The sequence below is a fragment of the Vulpes vulpes genome, chromosome 12, assembly GCF_048418805.1.
Source record: "Vulpes vulpes isolate BD-2025 chromosome 12, VulVul3, whole genome shotgun sequence".
NCBI classification, from domain to species: Eukaryota; Metazoa; Chordata; class Mammalia; order Carnivora; family Canidae; genus Vulpes; species Vulpes vulpes.
The window spans coordinates 155,488,388-155,501,282 of NC_132791.1; the positions used below are offsets into that span (position 1 = coordinate 155,488,388).

At 38.0% G+C, this 12,895-nt stretch overlaps 1 protein-coding gene across 3 annotated transcripts in view; it reads left to right on the forward strand.

The window, feature by feature from the left end:
- Positions 1 to 12,895, forward strand: part of USP24 (ubiquitin specific peptidase 24) — a 137,763-nt gene that overhangs the window by 42,034 nt on the left and 82,834 nt on the right. For all 3 annotated transcript variants that reach the window (XR_011995997.1, XM_072730826.1, XM_072730825.1), the window contains exons 6-13: positions 1,366 to 1,401; positions 1,748 to 1,813; positions 5,727 to 5,792; positions 8,263 to 8,337; positions 8,924 to 9,082; positions 10,144 to 10,258; positions 10,457 to 10,560; positions 12,675 to 12,782. Coding sequence is in view for 2 of the 3 variants with exons in the window: in XM_072730826.1 (XP_072586927.1) it covers positions 1,366 to 1,401; positions 1,748 to 1,813; positions 5,727 to 5,792; positions 8,263 to 8,337; positions 8,924 to 9,082; positions 10,144 to 10,258; positions 10,457 to 10,560; positions 12,675 to 12,782 (729 nt within the window). In the remaining variant the exon portion in view is untranslated. The remainder of the gene's footprint in view (positions 1 to 1,365; positions 1,402 to 1,747; positions 1,814 to 5,726; positions 5,793 to 8,262; positions 8,338 to 8,923; positions 9,083 to 10,143; positions 10,259 to 10,456; positions 10,561 to 12,674; positions 12,783 to 12,895) is intronic.

Here is a 12,895-nt window from a genome sequence, read left to right on the forward strand (position 1 = left end):
AGCCAGCTGTTTCCTCTTGGTCACTCCACAGATGTCTCAAATTTAGTGTGCCTGCAGTGGGGCTTCCTTTTGTCTCCCAGCCTGCCTTCTTGTCGCTGTCAGTAAACAGCATCACCATCTACCTAGGTCTTAGAGCCAGAGCGTTGTAGTCCCCCATGATTCATCCCTTTCCTTAGGACCCACCTCCAGCCATAAACGTGTCCATGAAGTTCATCTCAAAGGTATTCAGTTCCTTTTCTCTGTCTCTGCTACCTTCCATCCTACTTTTGCCACCATCACGTTATAACTAGTTACCTCACTAGTTTTCCAGCTGCGGCCTCTTCCTTTAGCTCATGTACATCCATTCCATTTCATCTGCCACATAACTGCAAAAGTAGTCATCTTACAACATAAAATGTGCCACTTCCTGGGTTAGACACTTTTGTTGCTTTCCTTCCAATCACAGTCTGCACCTTTCTGCATGGCTTGGACTTTGCCTCTCTCTACAGCTTCCCCTGTGCCACTCTCCCCAGCCTGCTGTGTCCCAGCTGGGAAAGACCCTCCTGGTTCCCCTTCATGGCCTTCCCCAAATGGCACCTTTGCCACTTCAGCCTCTCTGCCTGAACTTGTTTGAATGGCTTAAATCGGTCCCATCCTATAGGATCCAGCTTGAAGACCACCTCTTCAGAGGGGGTTTCTGTGACCACCACTCTCCGCAGAGTCAGCTCCTTCTGTTTCTCATTTGAGGACCTCTTTGTGGTTTTTCCTTTTGTGGGACTAAGCACAGACTGAATTATGTTAGGTATGTGTTAGTTTACCTGTTTTTGTTGACACTGCTATAGGATAAGCTCCATGAAAGCGGGGACCACATCTCTCCCTGGTCACTGTTCCCCCAGAATGGTATTCAGCACCCAGGAACAGTGAATGCTTAGAAAAGGGAAGCAAGAAGGAAAAGCAGAGAAAAGAAAGCAAGTGCTCCAGGGCACCAGTTAGTGGGATGGCTAGAACTGAAGCTTAACCTCTTTATTGGGGGGATTGGTTACTCTTGAACTTAGTAATTCTTAATTTCTACAATATAACTTAGAGAATTTAACTCAAGTTCCTGCACCTTGGAGAGCTTACACAACTGTTCTCAGCTACCCAGAAATGCTTGAATGCTCCATGCTGTAGTAGTGCCATCCAAGCAGACTCGCAGACTCCAAAAATTGCATATGGTAATGTCTGAGACTCTAAATGTTAAGAAACATTTAGAAAAGCCTTTTGAAATATTTTTCAAGCCTTAATATTTTTTTTTCCTCCAACTTTTCCCTGAGGTTAAAAGAACTACAAGGGCTAATGGGGAAGTTCTCATTTTACCGTCTCAATTTCTGTTTTCTTTTCTCACAGGAGCCTCATGGATGGGTTGTGGATTTGGTAAATAAGGTAATACAACTTTTATTAACACAGTCATGTTTTCCTTCTAATGAGATTGCTTAGTTTAGCATTTTAGGTAAATGACAGCTAGAGAGAGTCATAAGGATATGTTTTCCTAAGGAGATGGATTCTGTAGTGCCTCCTTTTTTTCACATGTACTGTTTATACAGAACATCAGCTTTAGGACTTAGTAGGTCTCCTGCAGTCCATCCCAGAAACATTAGAATTATTTTTGTGATGACTCTCAAGATCTGTGTTATGGGGAGCGTGTTGATAGGGAAGAATGGTAGCCTTCACTTCTTGCTTAAATTATTAATGTACAGCATTTTAAAATTCGTGCCTTTTTTCTTCTCAGTTTGGAGAATTAGGTGGATTTGCAGCAATCCAAGCCAAGCTTCATTCAGAAGATATAGAACTTGGGGTGAGTTAAACCACTAAATGTGCCCAGAGTGCAAGTTCACTTTATTTGGGCTGGTATGTAACTGTATGGGACACGGTCTGGACAGAGTAAGGGAAACGTTACCATGTGAGTTATCTCTGCGGGAGCAGCTTCCATGGTTCTGATAACCAAAGACATGTTTGCTCCTAATCATAACCCAGTTTCAGTGTAGGGTGTTTACTCATTTTCCCTTTATCTCCCTTTGCCTGTGATATTTGTCTCTTAATTTGTGATGGTTATATGAAATTACCTTGCCTTTTTAGGACAGGGGATATATGGGATGAGTGTATGGGTGTGGAACAATGGCATGGCTCACATCACACTGTATTTCCTAGTGCCAGGCACAAAATATTCCATTTTAAGGTCGTTAGTAAGCTTTTTGGTGTTACAGCGATTCATAGATAACAATGGGCTATTGAGGGAGCTTAGTTAGACTCATCCTTCAGGTGCAATACCATCCTTTTTTTAGGTGACTTCATATTCTCAAAAAAAGTCAAACCTTGTAAGGGGAATGACTTAATCTTTAATTTTTCACAGAGTGCTGACCTTTTTGTAACTCAGAGACTTTATTATGTTTTCTAGTTAATTAATTAATTGATCAACTACTCATTATGTGCTTGCCATGTATAAGGCACAGTGCTAGCTACTGTGATGTGATCCTAACAGAAGGTAATATGTTGAGTGATTCAGTATCATACCTAGAGCAGCAGATACTCCCCTGGAACCGTAGCTGATCAGCTGACTCCCTTGGTCCATCTTTGGGTGAGCACAATACTAACATCCAGGAGAGAGACTGACGTTATCTTGCCACCCGCTGTTCATCCTGAAAGATCAGATGTCTGCCAGTTCATAGATACTTCTGCTGACACTGACCAGGGAGGGAGTGTCTTACCTTCCTTCCCTGACATGAACTAGGTTGTTAGGCTGTCATTTGGATCCCCATTTGGATGTAGCAAGCATGTTAGAAGTGACTATTGACCGGGAATATAATAGGTAGTAATGTAATGTAAGAAGCAAAACTGTTTAAAAAAAAAAAAAATCTGTTCAGAAAGAAGGTTTTATCCAGTTTACTTGTTTCTCAAGAACTGGCTATATAGGTCAATTGACCATATCAGAAATTAACTTCATTTTTTTAAAATGTTAAAACACTCACTAATTTCTGGCAGAGTTAATTTGTTAGAAAAAAAAATACAGGGCATCCCAAGTTTCTAGCCTACTTGGAAGAAAATTAGCTAAGGATAGATATATGGGAGTCTGGGCTTACCCTCTTTATGATCAAATGTCTTGAGGTTAAAGGTTCCTCCAGGATTTTCCCCTTAGGTCAGACCATTTTTCAGAACAACTGTATTGTTTGCTGCAGTTCGTACAGAATTGTATTGTTTAGGTTGCATATGAAGAGATGATAAAATTCAGGCATAGGAGAAAGAGAGTCCCAAAGATTGAGACTCTAATTTTAGCAAACAAGTAGGGTTAAAATTTCACAGTAAATGCCTGCTTTCCAACCAGTTAAGGAGGTGATTGTGTCCTAGAATAAATTGAGGCCACTGAGTATACGTAAATGCATTCATTTTACATTTACATTTATATTTACATAATTTTGAATTTGAAAAATACTGGAGGAAAACATCATTCACAATTCCTCAGTAAAAAATACTTGTACAAAGTACAGAATGAAAGTTGCCTATCCCCCCACTCCACATGTATATACCTACCTGCTAGGTAATAGCTACCCATTTTTAATGCATAGCCTTTCTGACTTTTTCCTAAATTTATGTAAACTATAACTGCACCCGTTCTTTTCCTCTTTCTTTCTTTAAAACTGAATTGTAATCAAACTATACCTAGTAGCATATTTTCATTTAATAGCATATTGTGGACATCTTTCCAGGTCAATGCTATCATCGTTTTTAACGGCCCTCGTGTGTTCCTGCAACTGTTGTACTATGTTGCTGTCATCTATTAATGGGTGTTGGATTATTTCTAAGTTTTTGCTCTTACAGAGAGCTTCCCATATAAATTTGTCTTTCTGAGCATACGCTACCATTTCTGAAGGACAGATTCCTAGAAAAATGGGATTTCTGGGTTAAAGATTATATACATTTTCTAATTATAATCAGTAGTTTTAAGTCTCTTTCCAAAGCGCTTGTACCAGTCTGTTTTCCCATAAACTTCTTTCCTAGTTCTCTTGTTAGTACTGAATATTTTCCATCATTAATTTTTCATTATAATGGACATAAATAGCATTTTATTATTTAATTTGTAGTACTCTGATTTCCTGTGAACTTGAACATTTCATAGTGTGATTGTTGGCTATTTGCATTTCTTCTATAAGTTGACCTAGTTATTTAGATTAATTTGGTGTTGCATTACTCTCAAGAATTCTTTTTATGTTCAACATATCAGTGCCATGTCTGCTTTTATGTATTTGTAAATTTCTTCTCCCAGTCTTTTGCTTCTTTTTATTTTTTATTTTTTTATTTTTTAAAGATTTTATTTCTTTATTCATGAGAGACACAGAGAAAGAGAGAGGCAGACACAGGCAGAGGGAGAAGCAGGCTATGTGCAGGGAGCCCAACGTGGGACTCAATCCTGGGTCTCCAGGATCACGCCCTGGGCTGAAGGCAGCGCTAAACTGCTGAGCCACCCGGGCTGCCCTTCTCTTTTTATTTTTATTGGTAGTATCTTTTGCTGTATAGAAGCTTTCACATTTTATGTAGGTGATTTTTTCTCCTTAATGGCTTAAGAAATTAGGAAGTGTTCTCCCATCTCAAAGTTATAAAAATATTCATTTAATTTTATACTTTTACAGTTTTATTTTTTATACCTAGTTCTTGAATTCATTTAGAATTTATTTTTATATATTATGTAAGATAGAGATCCAATTTCATTTTCTTCCAAATGGAAAACTAATTGTTGTAAGATCCTCTAATGACTAATCCCAGTTTTCTCTACTATTTTGATGTGTTGACTCTATCACATGTCAAAGCCCATGTGTGTTCCTGAACTTCTGTCTAAGTAATTTGTTCATCTGTTCATTTTTTGCCCATTTGTATACTATTGCTCCACTGTTTTCATCACTGGTCGTGCCAATCTGCCTAACATCCTTCTTCTCTCATATTTTCTTGATCATTCTCATAGATTGACTCTGAATATAGTCAACATGTCAGGTTGTCCTGCAGAAAATCCCACTGAGATCATGTTTGGAATTGTGTTAAATTTATATAGGTCAGTGTGTGGAAAATTGCCATAAAGGTCCCTCCCATTCATAGACATGGCATCTCCTTGTTTATTTGGGCCTTCTTTTATGTATTTTAGTAAAGTTTTATAATTTTCCTCATGGAAGTTTTTGATTTTTTTGTTGTTGTTGAAGACACATTTCATTCCTTCAACTATTCTCTCCTTTTTCAAATAAAAATTTTTAGTATTCTGTAAAACTTTAAAAATCTTTCATCCAGTCCTTCAAAGAAGTTTTATTGGCATATTATAATTTAAATTACATTAAATTTCTGTAACAGTTTTTTTTTTAAGATTTTATTTATTTATTCATGAGAGACAGAGAGAGGCAGAGACATAGGCAGAGAGAGAAGCAGGCTCCATGCAGGGAGCCTGATATGGGACTCGATCCCAGGACTCCAGGATCAGGCCCTGGGCCCAAGGCAGACGCTTAACCTCTGAGCCACCCAGGCATCCCTAAATTTCTGTAACAGTTTAAATGGATTGACATCTTTATATCAATTCTTCCTGTCCAGGAGTATGGTTTGCCTGGTCATTCATTCATGACTTGATCAAGTTACCATTCCAGATGGTCTCTGATATATTAAAAAGAATTTGTTGAATGCCAAAAGGAAAAAGCCCTCCCACATTGATGTCTCACCTGTACTGTCCTTGTTTTCAGGCAGTGTCAGCATTGGTGCAGCCCTTAGGGGTGTGTGCGGAGTACCTCAATTCCTCGGTGGTTCAGGTAAGATGAGTCCACTTGGAAAGGTGGACTTAAAACACACCAGCAGTCACTATTATCTTTTTATCAGGTTGTTCAAAGTTGTACCTAATCCAGAGTAACTGCTTTGTTTCAGAATAGCAATTTTTCTAGTAAAAATATAACTAGATTAGCAGATAACTAAAATATGATTAGTAATTTAAGGTATAGGAGACATCTCATATTTAAGATTATTTCCCTTTTCAACATATCCTTTTGTCAAATATAATTTACATATGATCACATGTATTTGTATTTTTGTATGTAGAATAGGCTGCATACATTCCAGCTCCCTTCACAAGATTGTTTGAGGACTCAGTGCCATTATGTATTAACTTAGAGCAGTGTTGAGCAACCCACTGGGCTGGCTTACTAGCTAAGTGACTCTTGAAGAGTAGCCTAACGGCACATCTCTGATTTCCTGCTACTGCAAATGGTAATACTGTCTATAGGTTATCCAGTAGTCGAAGCTGGGCGTATCCATTTTCTAATGCTTAAGGCCTATTATGCTTTCTTATTTCCTTTCCTTTTCAGTTAACAAGTTTTACTGAATGAAGTGTCACTTTGAAATACCTTCGTTTTTTATTTTCTTTGTAAATATGTCCATGAAACCTGTAACTTTCACAGATTTTTTTTTTTTAAGTCACTATAAATGACTTTGAAAGCATCATGTCCTTGAGAGCAGTGTTTTTGTATGCACTGTTCCTTGTTTATATCTCATTAGGGCCATTTTAACAAGGAAGATGAGATTTTCCTTTTAGTAGGTTCAGAAATTTCTACCATTTCTAAGTGTTAAGTGCTTTCTTTCAATGTCAGAGTAAACTTGCAAGATTTTTAAATGAAATCAGATGGCTATTTATGTATTTCTTCATTCTGGATATTAAGTACTTTAGAAACATGTAGTGTTCTTTCAGCTTATTAACATAATCATTACTTTTGTGGTTGAAACACTAAAGTATAAGAGGCAAAATGACTTATTTAACAATTAATAATTTAATACTTGGCTTTTAATAATTAGAGCTAGGATTAGATTTTTTTAGGATTAGCTTTTTTTTTTTTTTAAGATTTTTATTTATTCATTCATGAGAGACACACAGAAAGAGAGCAGGGGTGGGGGGAGGTGCAGAGACACAGGCAGAGGGAGAAGCAGGCTCTACTCAGGGAGCCCGATGCAGGACTCGATCCCGGGGCTCCAGGATTACGCCCTGGGCTGAAGGCAGGCGCTAAACCACTGAGCCACCCAGAGATCCCAGGATTAGCTTTTTAAATGCTGTTTACCCATGCATTGCTCTATGGAAAGAAATTCAGCATAAATATTCCAACTACTAATTAATATTACATTCTTTAGAAATTCTACATTTGATAGAATTTTTCAAATTTAATAGACAGTTAAAAATATTGAATTTCCAACCCAAGCATATTTAACTTTATATTAATTACTTCAGACTGTCCAAACTTACATTTATTCAGCAGTCTGTTCATGCCATGAATTTATTCTCATACCATATTTACATCATGTCACTTAACAAACTAACAATTGTATCTACCACTTGCTACATATCTCAGCCACTGTGAGAAGCAGGGCCAGTGTTGCGGACTAATAGCCCCCAGTCCTCTCTATACAATGGGCATTTGTATAAAGGAAGAAACTCTTATTTGGTTAATTTCCTGATGTCATTTTAATTCATTGCTAATGTTTTCTTGGCTTTGGCAGCCAAATATTATGTCTTCTCTTATCACCAGGTAACTTTTAAAAATCATTTTCCTTAGATGGAAGTGAGCATTTAGACCTAGCTAATATTTTCCTACATCTCACGTAATATTTAGAGTCACTTATTTGATTATGCTACCTTTCTGGAACATTGTGTTGTAGGAGTCTCCATTTAAGGCCTTATTTACATAAGCACACAAAAATAGTATGTATTGTAGTACATTTTTTTGGTGCTCCATGCTTATATTAATTTGTTAAAATCAAATGCAAAATATTCACTTTATTACAAAAATACTGGTGCTTCATGTTTTAGTTTGTGTCTTTGGTTGCTCTTTAAAAAGACCTTTATAAGAATCACTCAGTTCCACTCCTGAAACCAATATTGCACTGTATGTTAACTAACTAGAATTTAAATACAATTTGAAGTAAAAAAATAGAAATATCAAATTTCTATTGGCAAAAAATTTTAAAAATTAAATAAAATCAAACATTTAAAAAAATAAAAGGACCCTTAAAGGGTAGCAGTGACAGGGACTGCACCCACGTGATATCAAAGGAGCTGGGGCATGGAGTCAGTTAAAGGCCTACTTGGGATGGTAGTAGCTAGCTGTGGCATCTGATACTGGAATTGAGATCTTTGCATTGCATTTTCTCCTGTGTGAAATGCAAATGAAGAAGTGTTTCCTCTCTAGTTCTGGGGCAGAATCAGGAGTCTTTATTAAGTGCAGCACTTTTGTTCTGCAGCCAATGCTAGACCCGGTCATCCTTACTACAATACAGGATGTGCGGAGCGTGGAGGAGAAGGACCTCAAAGACAAGGTAAATCTTGTCTCCAGCCAGGTAGGCCCCAGCACCTTTTTGTCCTTGGAAGCACGCAGGACCTGGGGCGAGGTTCACATGTCACTGTTCTTTTGGATTCTACAACTCACAAATTAGTTACATATTTTCTAACCAAAAAATGCTTTTTCTAAAGCACCAATATTCTGAAGCATCAGGTAGGTATTAAATCTATCAGTAGAGTGAATTTAGAGATTTCAGTAAGGGATACCATTCCGAATTTTACTAACGTGTTGATTTAGATCATATTCTAGTTGTCATAGCACTGAAGAAGCTTTAAAATAATTCGATACTACAAGCTTATCCAAAGTTGTTTTAAAGCAATTTTAACATTTAAGTTTAACATGATTTATTTTTGTTGACCTTGAAATTCTCACAGGACCTTTCCCTTGGCTCACCTGTATGCTAACTTTTGTTTAAAAGCAAACTAGTTAATTGACCATATAGAGTATCAGATACCACCAAACATTGCCGTTGAAAATGTCCTGTATTCCTGTGTGTGTTACAAGAATTGGGATCAAAATGTTTTCATTGTTCCTTTTTTGTTTGTGTGTGCTTTTAATAAAAGAGATTGGTTAGCATCCCCGAGCTCTTGTCTGCCATCAAGTTACTCTGTATGCGTTTCCAACCGGATCTAGTGACCGTGGTAGACGACCTTCGATTAGACATCCTACTGCGCATGTTAAAATCACCACATTTTAGCGCCAAAATGAATTCCCTCAAAGAAGTAAGTTTTGCATTTTTTTCCAGAAGACCTAAAGCACGGACTCTTTAAACTCTGCCAAAACTTATGGTCATTAATATAAAAATGTTGGGAAATGAAGGATGATTTTTTATAATCATATAAAAAAGGTAACAATGATCATATATAAACTGTTATACAGGTTTTTAATTGTTTATTAATGTGATCTTTTTATATATGTTACAGTCAAAATTCATTCTCTGAAATATTTAGTGTTTATGTGAAATTTTCTAGAACATAATTCCTTAGAGTAGACCATTTGAGATTTACTTGTTATGTTTCAGATAGGTGTTTCCTTTAACCAAGCATTCTCACTGGGGTTGGGACAGACACGAAATGACTACAACTGTTGATCTAAGCAAAATGCTAGAAGTATTGTCCTATAGCTTCCTAAACTTCATCTGAACATAGTTGGTTTTGGTGAGTATAGGTGGAGCCAGTATAGTTCAGTCATAATTCCAGTTATTTTTCCTGAAGTTCTGTATTAATTAGAATTTTTTGCAGCAAGTGAAATAAACTCTCTGAACCATCTGGGGCCAAAAGAGGAATTTAATGGAGGAAGGCTAACCTGTTTCACATGAATGAAGGGTAGAGTAGCTAGACCATATAAGGATGGGATATGTGTGGGCAGCAGGAACTAGAATTTGAGACCTCACCACTGCCAAGACTCTTTCCAAGTCTTGTCCCTACTTTTCTGAGCATGTTGGCCTTGTTTTCCCTCTTCCTCCAGAGTGACATCTTTCATGTGGTAGACATCATGACCGTAGATAGCCCCATTACCAGGGAGGGACTGGTACTTTCTCTCTGGTCCCAGGAATACAATTTAGCAGTGGTTCCCTGGTTGAAGTTTGGGTCAGATGCTCTTCCCTGAGCCATCCCTAGGAGTGCCATTCTTGGCTCCATGATCATAAGTAGTCTATTAACTTATTACAGTAACTGGCCTTTAATACATCCTGTAAAAGTTGCAGGATATGTGTACATATATGTGTAGATTTTGGTTACGCATATTTGCACTAGATTCATTCACAACAATCCTGTCTTTTTAGGTAACTAAACTAATAGAAGATAGCACTTTATCCAAATCTGTGAAGAATGCTATAGATACAGACAGATTGTTAGATTGGCTGGTTGAAAACTCAGTTCTGTCAATTGCATTAGAAGGTAAGTTGCTTAAAAAAAAAAAGCATTTCCTGACGTAATTATAAATATCACATTTTTATATTAAAAATATGAAAATGTTTTGACTGTATTAGCCTTTAAATGCTATAGCAAGTTAATATTGCTTTGAATTAATAGACTTGTATTTAGAAAGTCAATGTTCACTGTATCTGTCTGCCTCTTGGGTGTCTCTTCTTTTAGGCAACATAGACCAAGCACAATACTGTGATCGTATAAAAGGGATTATTGAACTCTTGGGCAGTAAATTGTCTTTAGATGAACTCACTAAAATTTGGAAGATACAGGTAAGTTGATCGGAATTATTTTTGCCTCTTTCCAACATTTCTGTCAGAAGGAGAGGGAGGAGGGTGGTGAATGAGCAGGGAAATGGAACTTCTATCTTGCTCCAGCCACAGCAGCTCTATTCAAATTTGTTCGCCAGTTTGGGGCTTCTGTCAAAGTTGTGTATGTGAAAAGGGATTGCACTATGCAGAAGCTGAGGAACAACTGAGTGAGCCGAATCTTCTCGTTTCTCAGATTTAAACAATGAAAAGCCATTCTGCAGGCTACACAGCCATGAGTGGCAGCACTAGAACATGTGTCTTTTGTCAGTCTCTATTTGCTTATCGGTTTTCATGGCTGAGTTTTTCCTGTTCAGTTGTGTTACGTGAGGATGAGTCCTGCTTACTGAGTTCACAGACTGCATCTTCTACAGAATCAACCACACCCCTGCCTTTTCTTTTCCTTCACTTTGTTAAGTCCATTGGACTCACTTCCCCATCATTTTCCTGGCACCCTAAGTCTCCTTTACCAACTTATTTACTCTCTTCTACTTTGTAAATACTAGTTTCTTGCAAACCTGATCCCTTTCCTCAGTCTGTAATCTCCCTTGAGGCTGTTTCCTCTCCTCCTGCGGCTTTGAGTGCATTTGGGTGCTGTTGACACTAAGAACTGTGTCCTCAGTTCAGACCTCTTCTTGGCAGTCCAGTGCCTTATACTTAGATGCATAACTATTGCGCCTTCATGCATGCCATCTCATAGGCATCTCAAATTCAGTAGGTCAGCACCTAGTCATTTTCCAGGCTATTTCAGTAATGGTATTAGCCTTCGTCTAGCTGCTAAGCCAGAAGGAGGCCTGAAGCTCACCTTGACTCTACCCTTAGTCACGGCATCACTCAGAACCTAGTCTGGAAGCAGAAGTTCTACTAGGTATTTCAGAGGGAATTGGATATAGGGGCTTGTTTACAAAGGTGTTGCTGGGGGGGGGAAGGGCAAAAGAGAGAAGTAGGAATGCTGGAGTAACAGAATGGGGAAAGGGGATGTGAAGTCTAAGGAAAGGAAGCTGCTTTGGGAGGTGTTTTCACTGCAGATGCTGGGGTGCCAAAGAGGTGGCATTGCCACCAGGGCTGCTGAAATCCCTCACTGCCACCAGTGCCAGCACTGTGTCCACTCCCTGGGCACGGACCAACACTTCATTCTTCCTCTGACCTCATCTCCCAGCAGCACCTCTCATGGGCAGAACATCATGGGAGCATAGCTAGTAGAGGAAAGGCAGCAGAGAGCAGAAAGTTAGGTGCAAGACTGAAAGAAAACAGGCTTGGCTTCTATAAATTGTGCTTTCCATGTCGACTATAGCTGAATACTCTCATATGATGTTGTTTTGTGAGTGTGAGTTTTGGGTTTTTTTGTTTGTTTGTTTGTTTTTGTTTTTTTGTGAGTGTGAGTTTTGAATCCACATAAGGTCAAAGATTAGAGACCATGATGTATATGTTGTATATCCCTACTACATTCAATGAATATTTGTACATAGTAGATACTGAGCAGATTCTTAGAGGACTGACTCTAAAAAAGTCTCTGCCTTTCAAGTCATGGTGAGCAGTAAGGTATGATAGAGTCATGTTTGAGGTTATAAAATGAGTTTTGACCTTAAGGTTGACCACAGGGCCTACATATCTAAAGCACACTTACTGCCTACGGGATAAATAAATCTTAATTGAAGTCATAAAGTATCTAGAAGCAAAATAAAAAATGAGGTAGAAAGAACTCTCAGCTGAGACCCTCAGGCTCATTTATAAAGTGCTAGAAGCGAATATGTTTGTTCTGTAAACAGTTCGACTCTTATGCAGCCAGTTGAAAATATTTCGCTCTCCTCTTGAAATACATATGTTAAGTTAAAAACTTTATTCTCATCTTTTTAAAGATTTAATGCTGCTAGAAATGTGAACAAGGTCAACTGATTGCCATTAACAATGGTTGCTTCCTGTAGTTTCCCCCATGTTATCAAGCAAGTGAATGCTGATCAGACTAGAATCAGTTTATCTTGCTGTTTTGCTTTTGTTTCTGTCAATTGCTCGGGGGGAAGTGTGAGGGTTTTTCCAAGTTGCAGGATGTAACTTTCCTCCACTATCTCCTTTTCCAGTCAGGACAATCATCTACTGTGATCGAGAACATCCATACTATTATTGCTGCAGCAGCTGTCAAATTTAATTCAGATCAACTTAATCATTTGTTTGTTCTCATCCAGAAGGTATGTAACCAGTCGACCATGCTTGCTTTAAGTTTTTCTAAAAGAAGCTCATTTTGACGTCTCCCCCCTCTGCCTTGGCAGTGTCTAAATGTACTCTTCTTTGTTAAACCTTT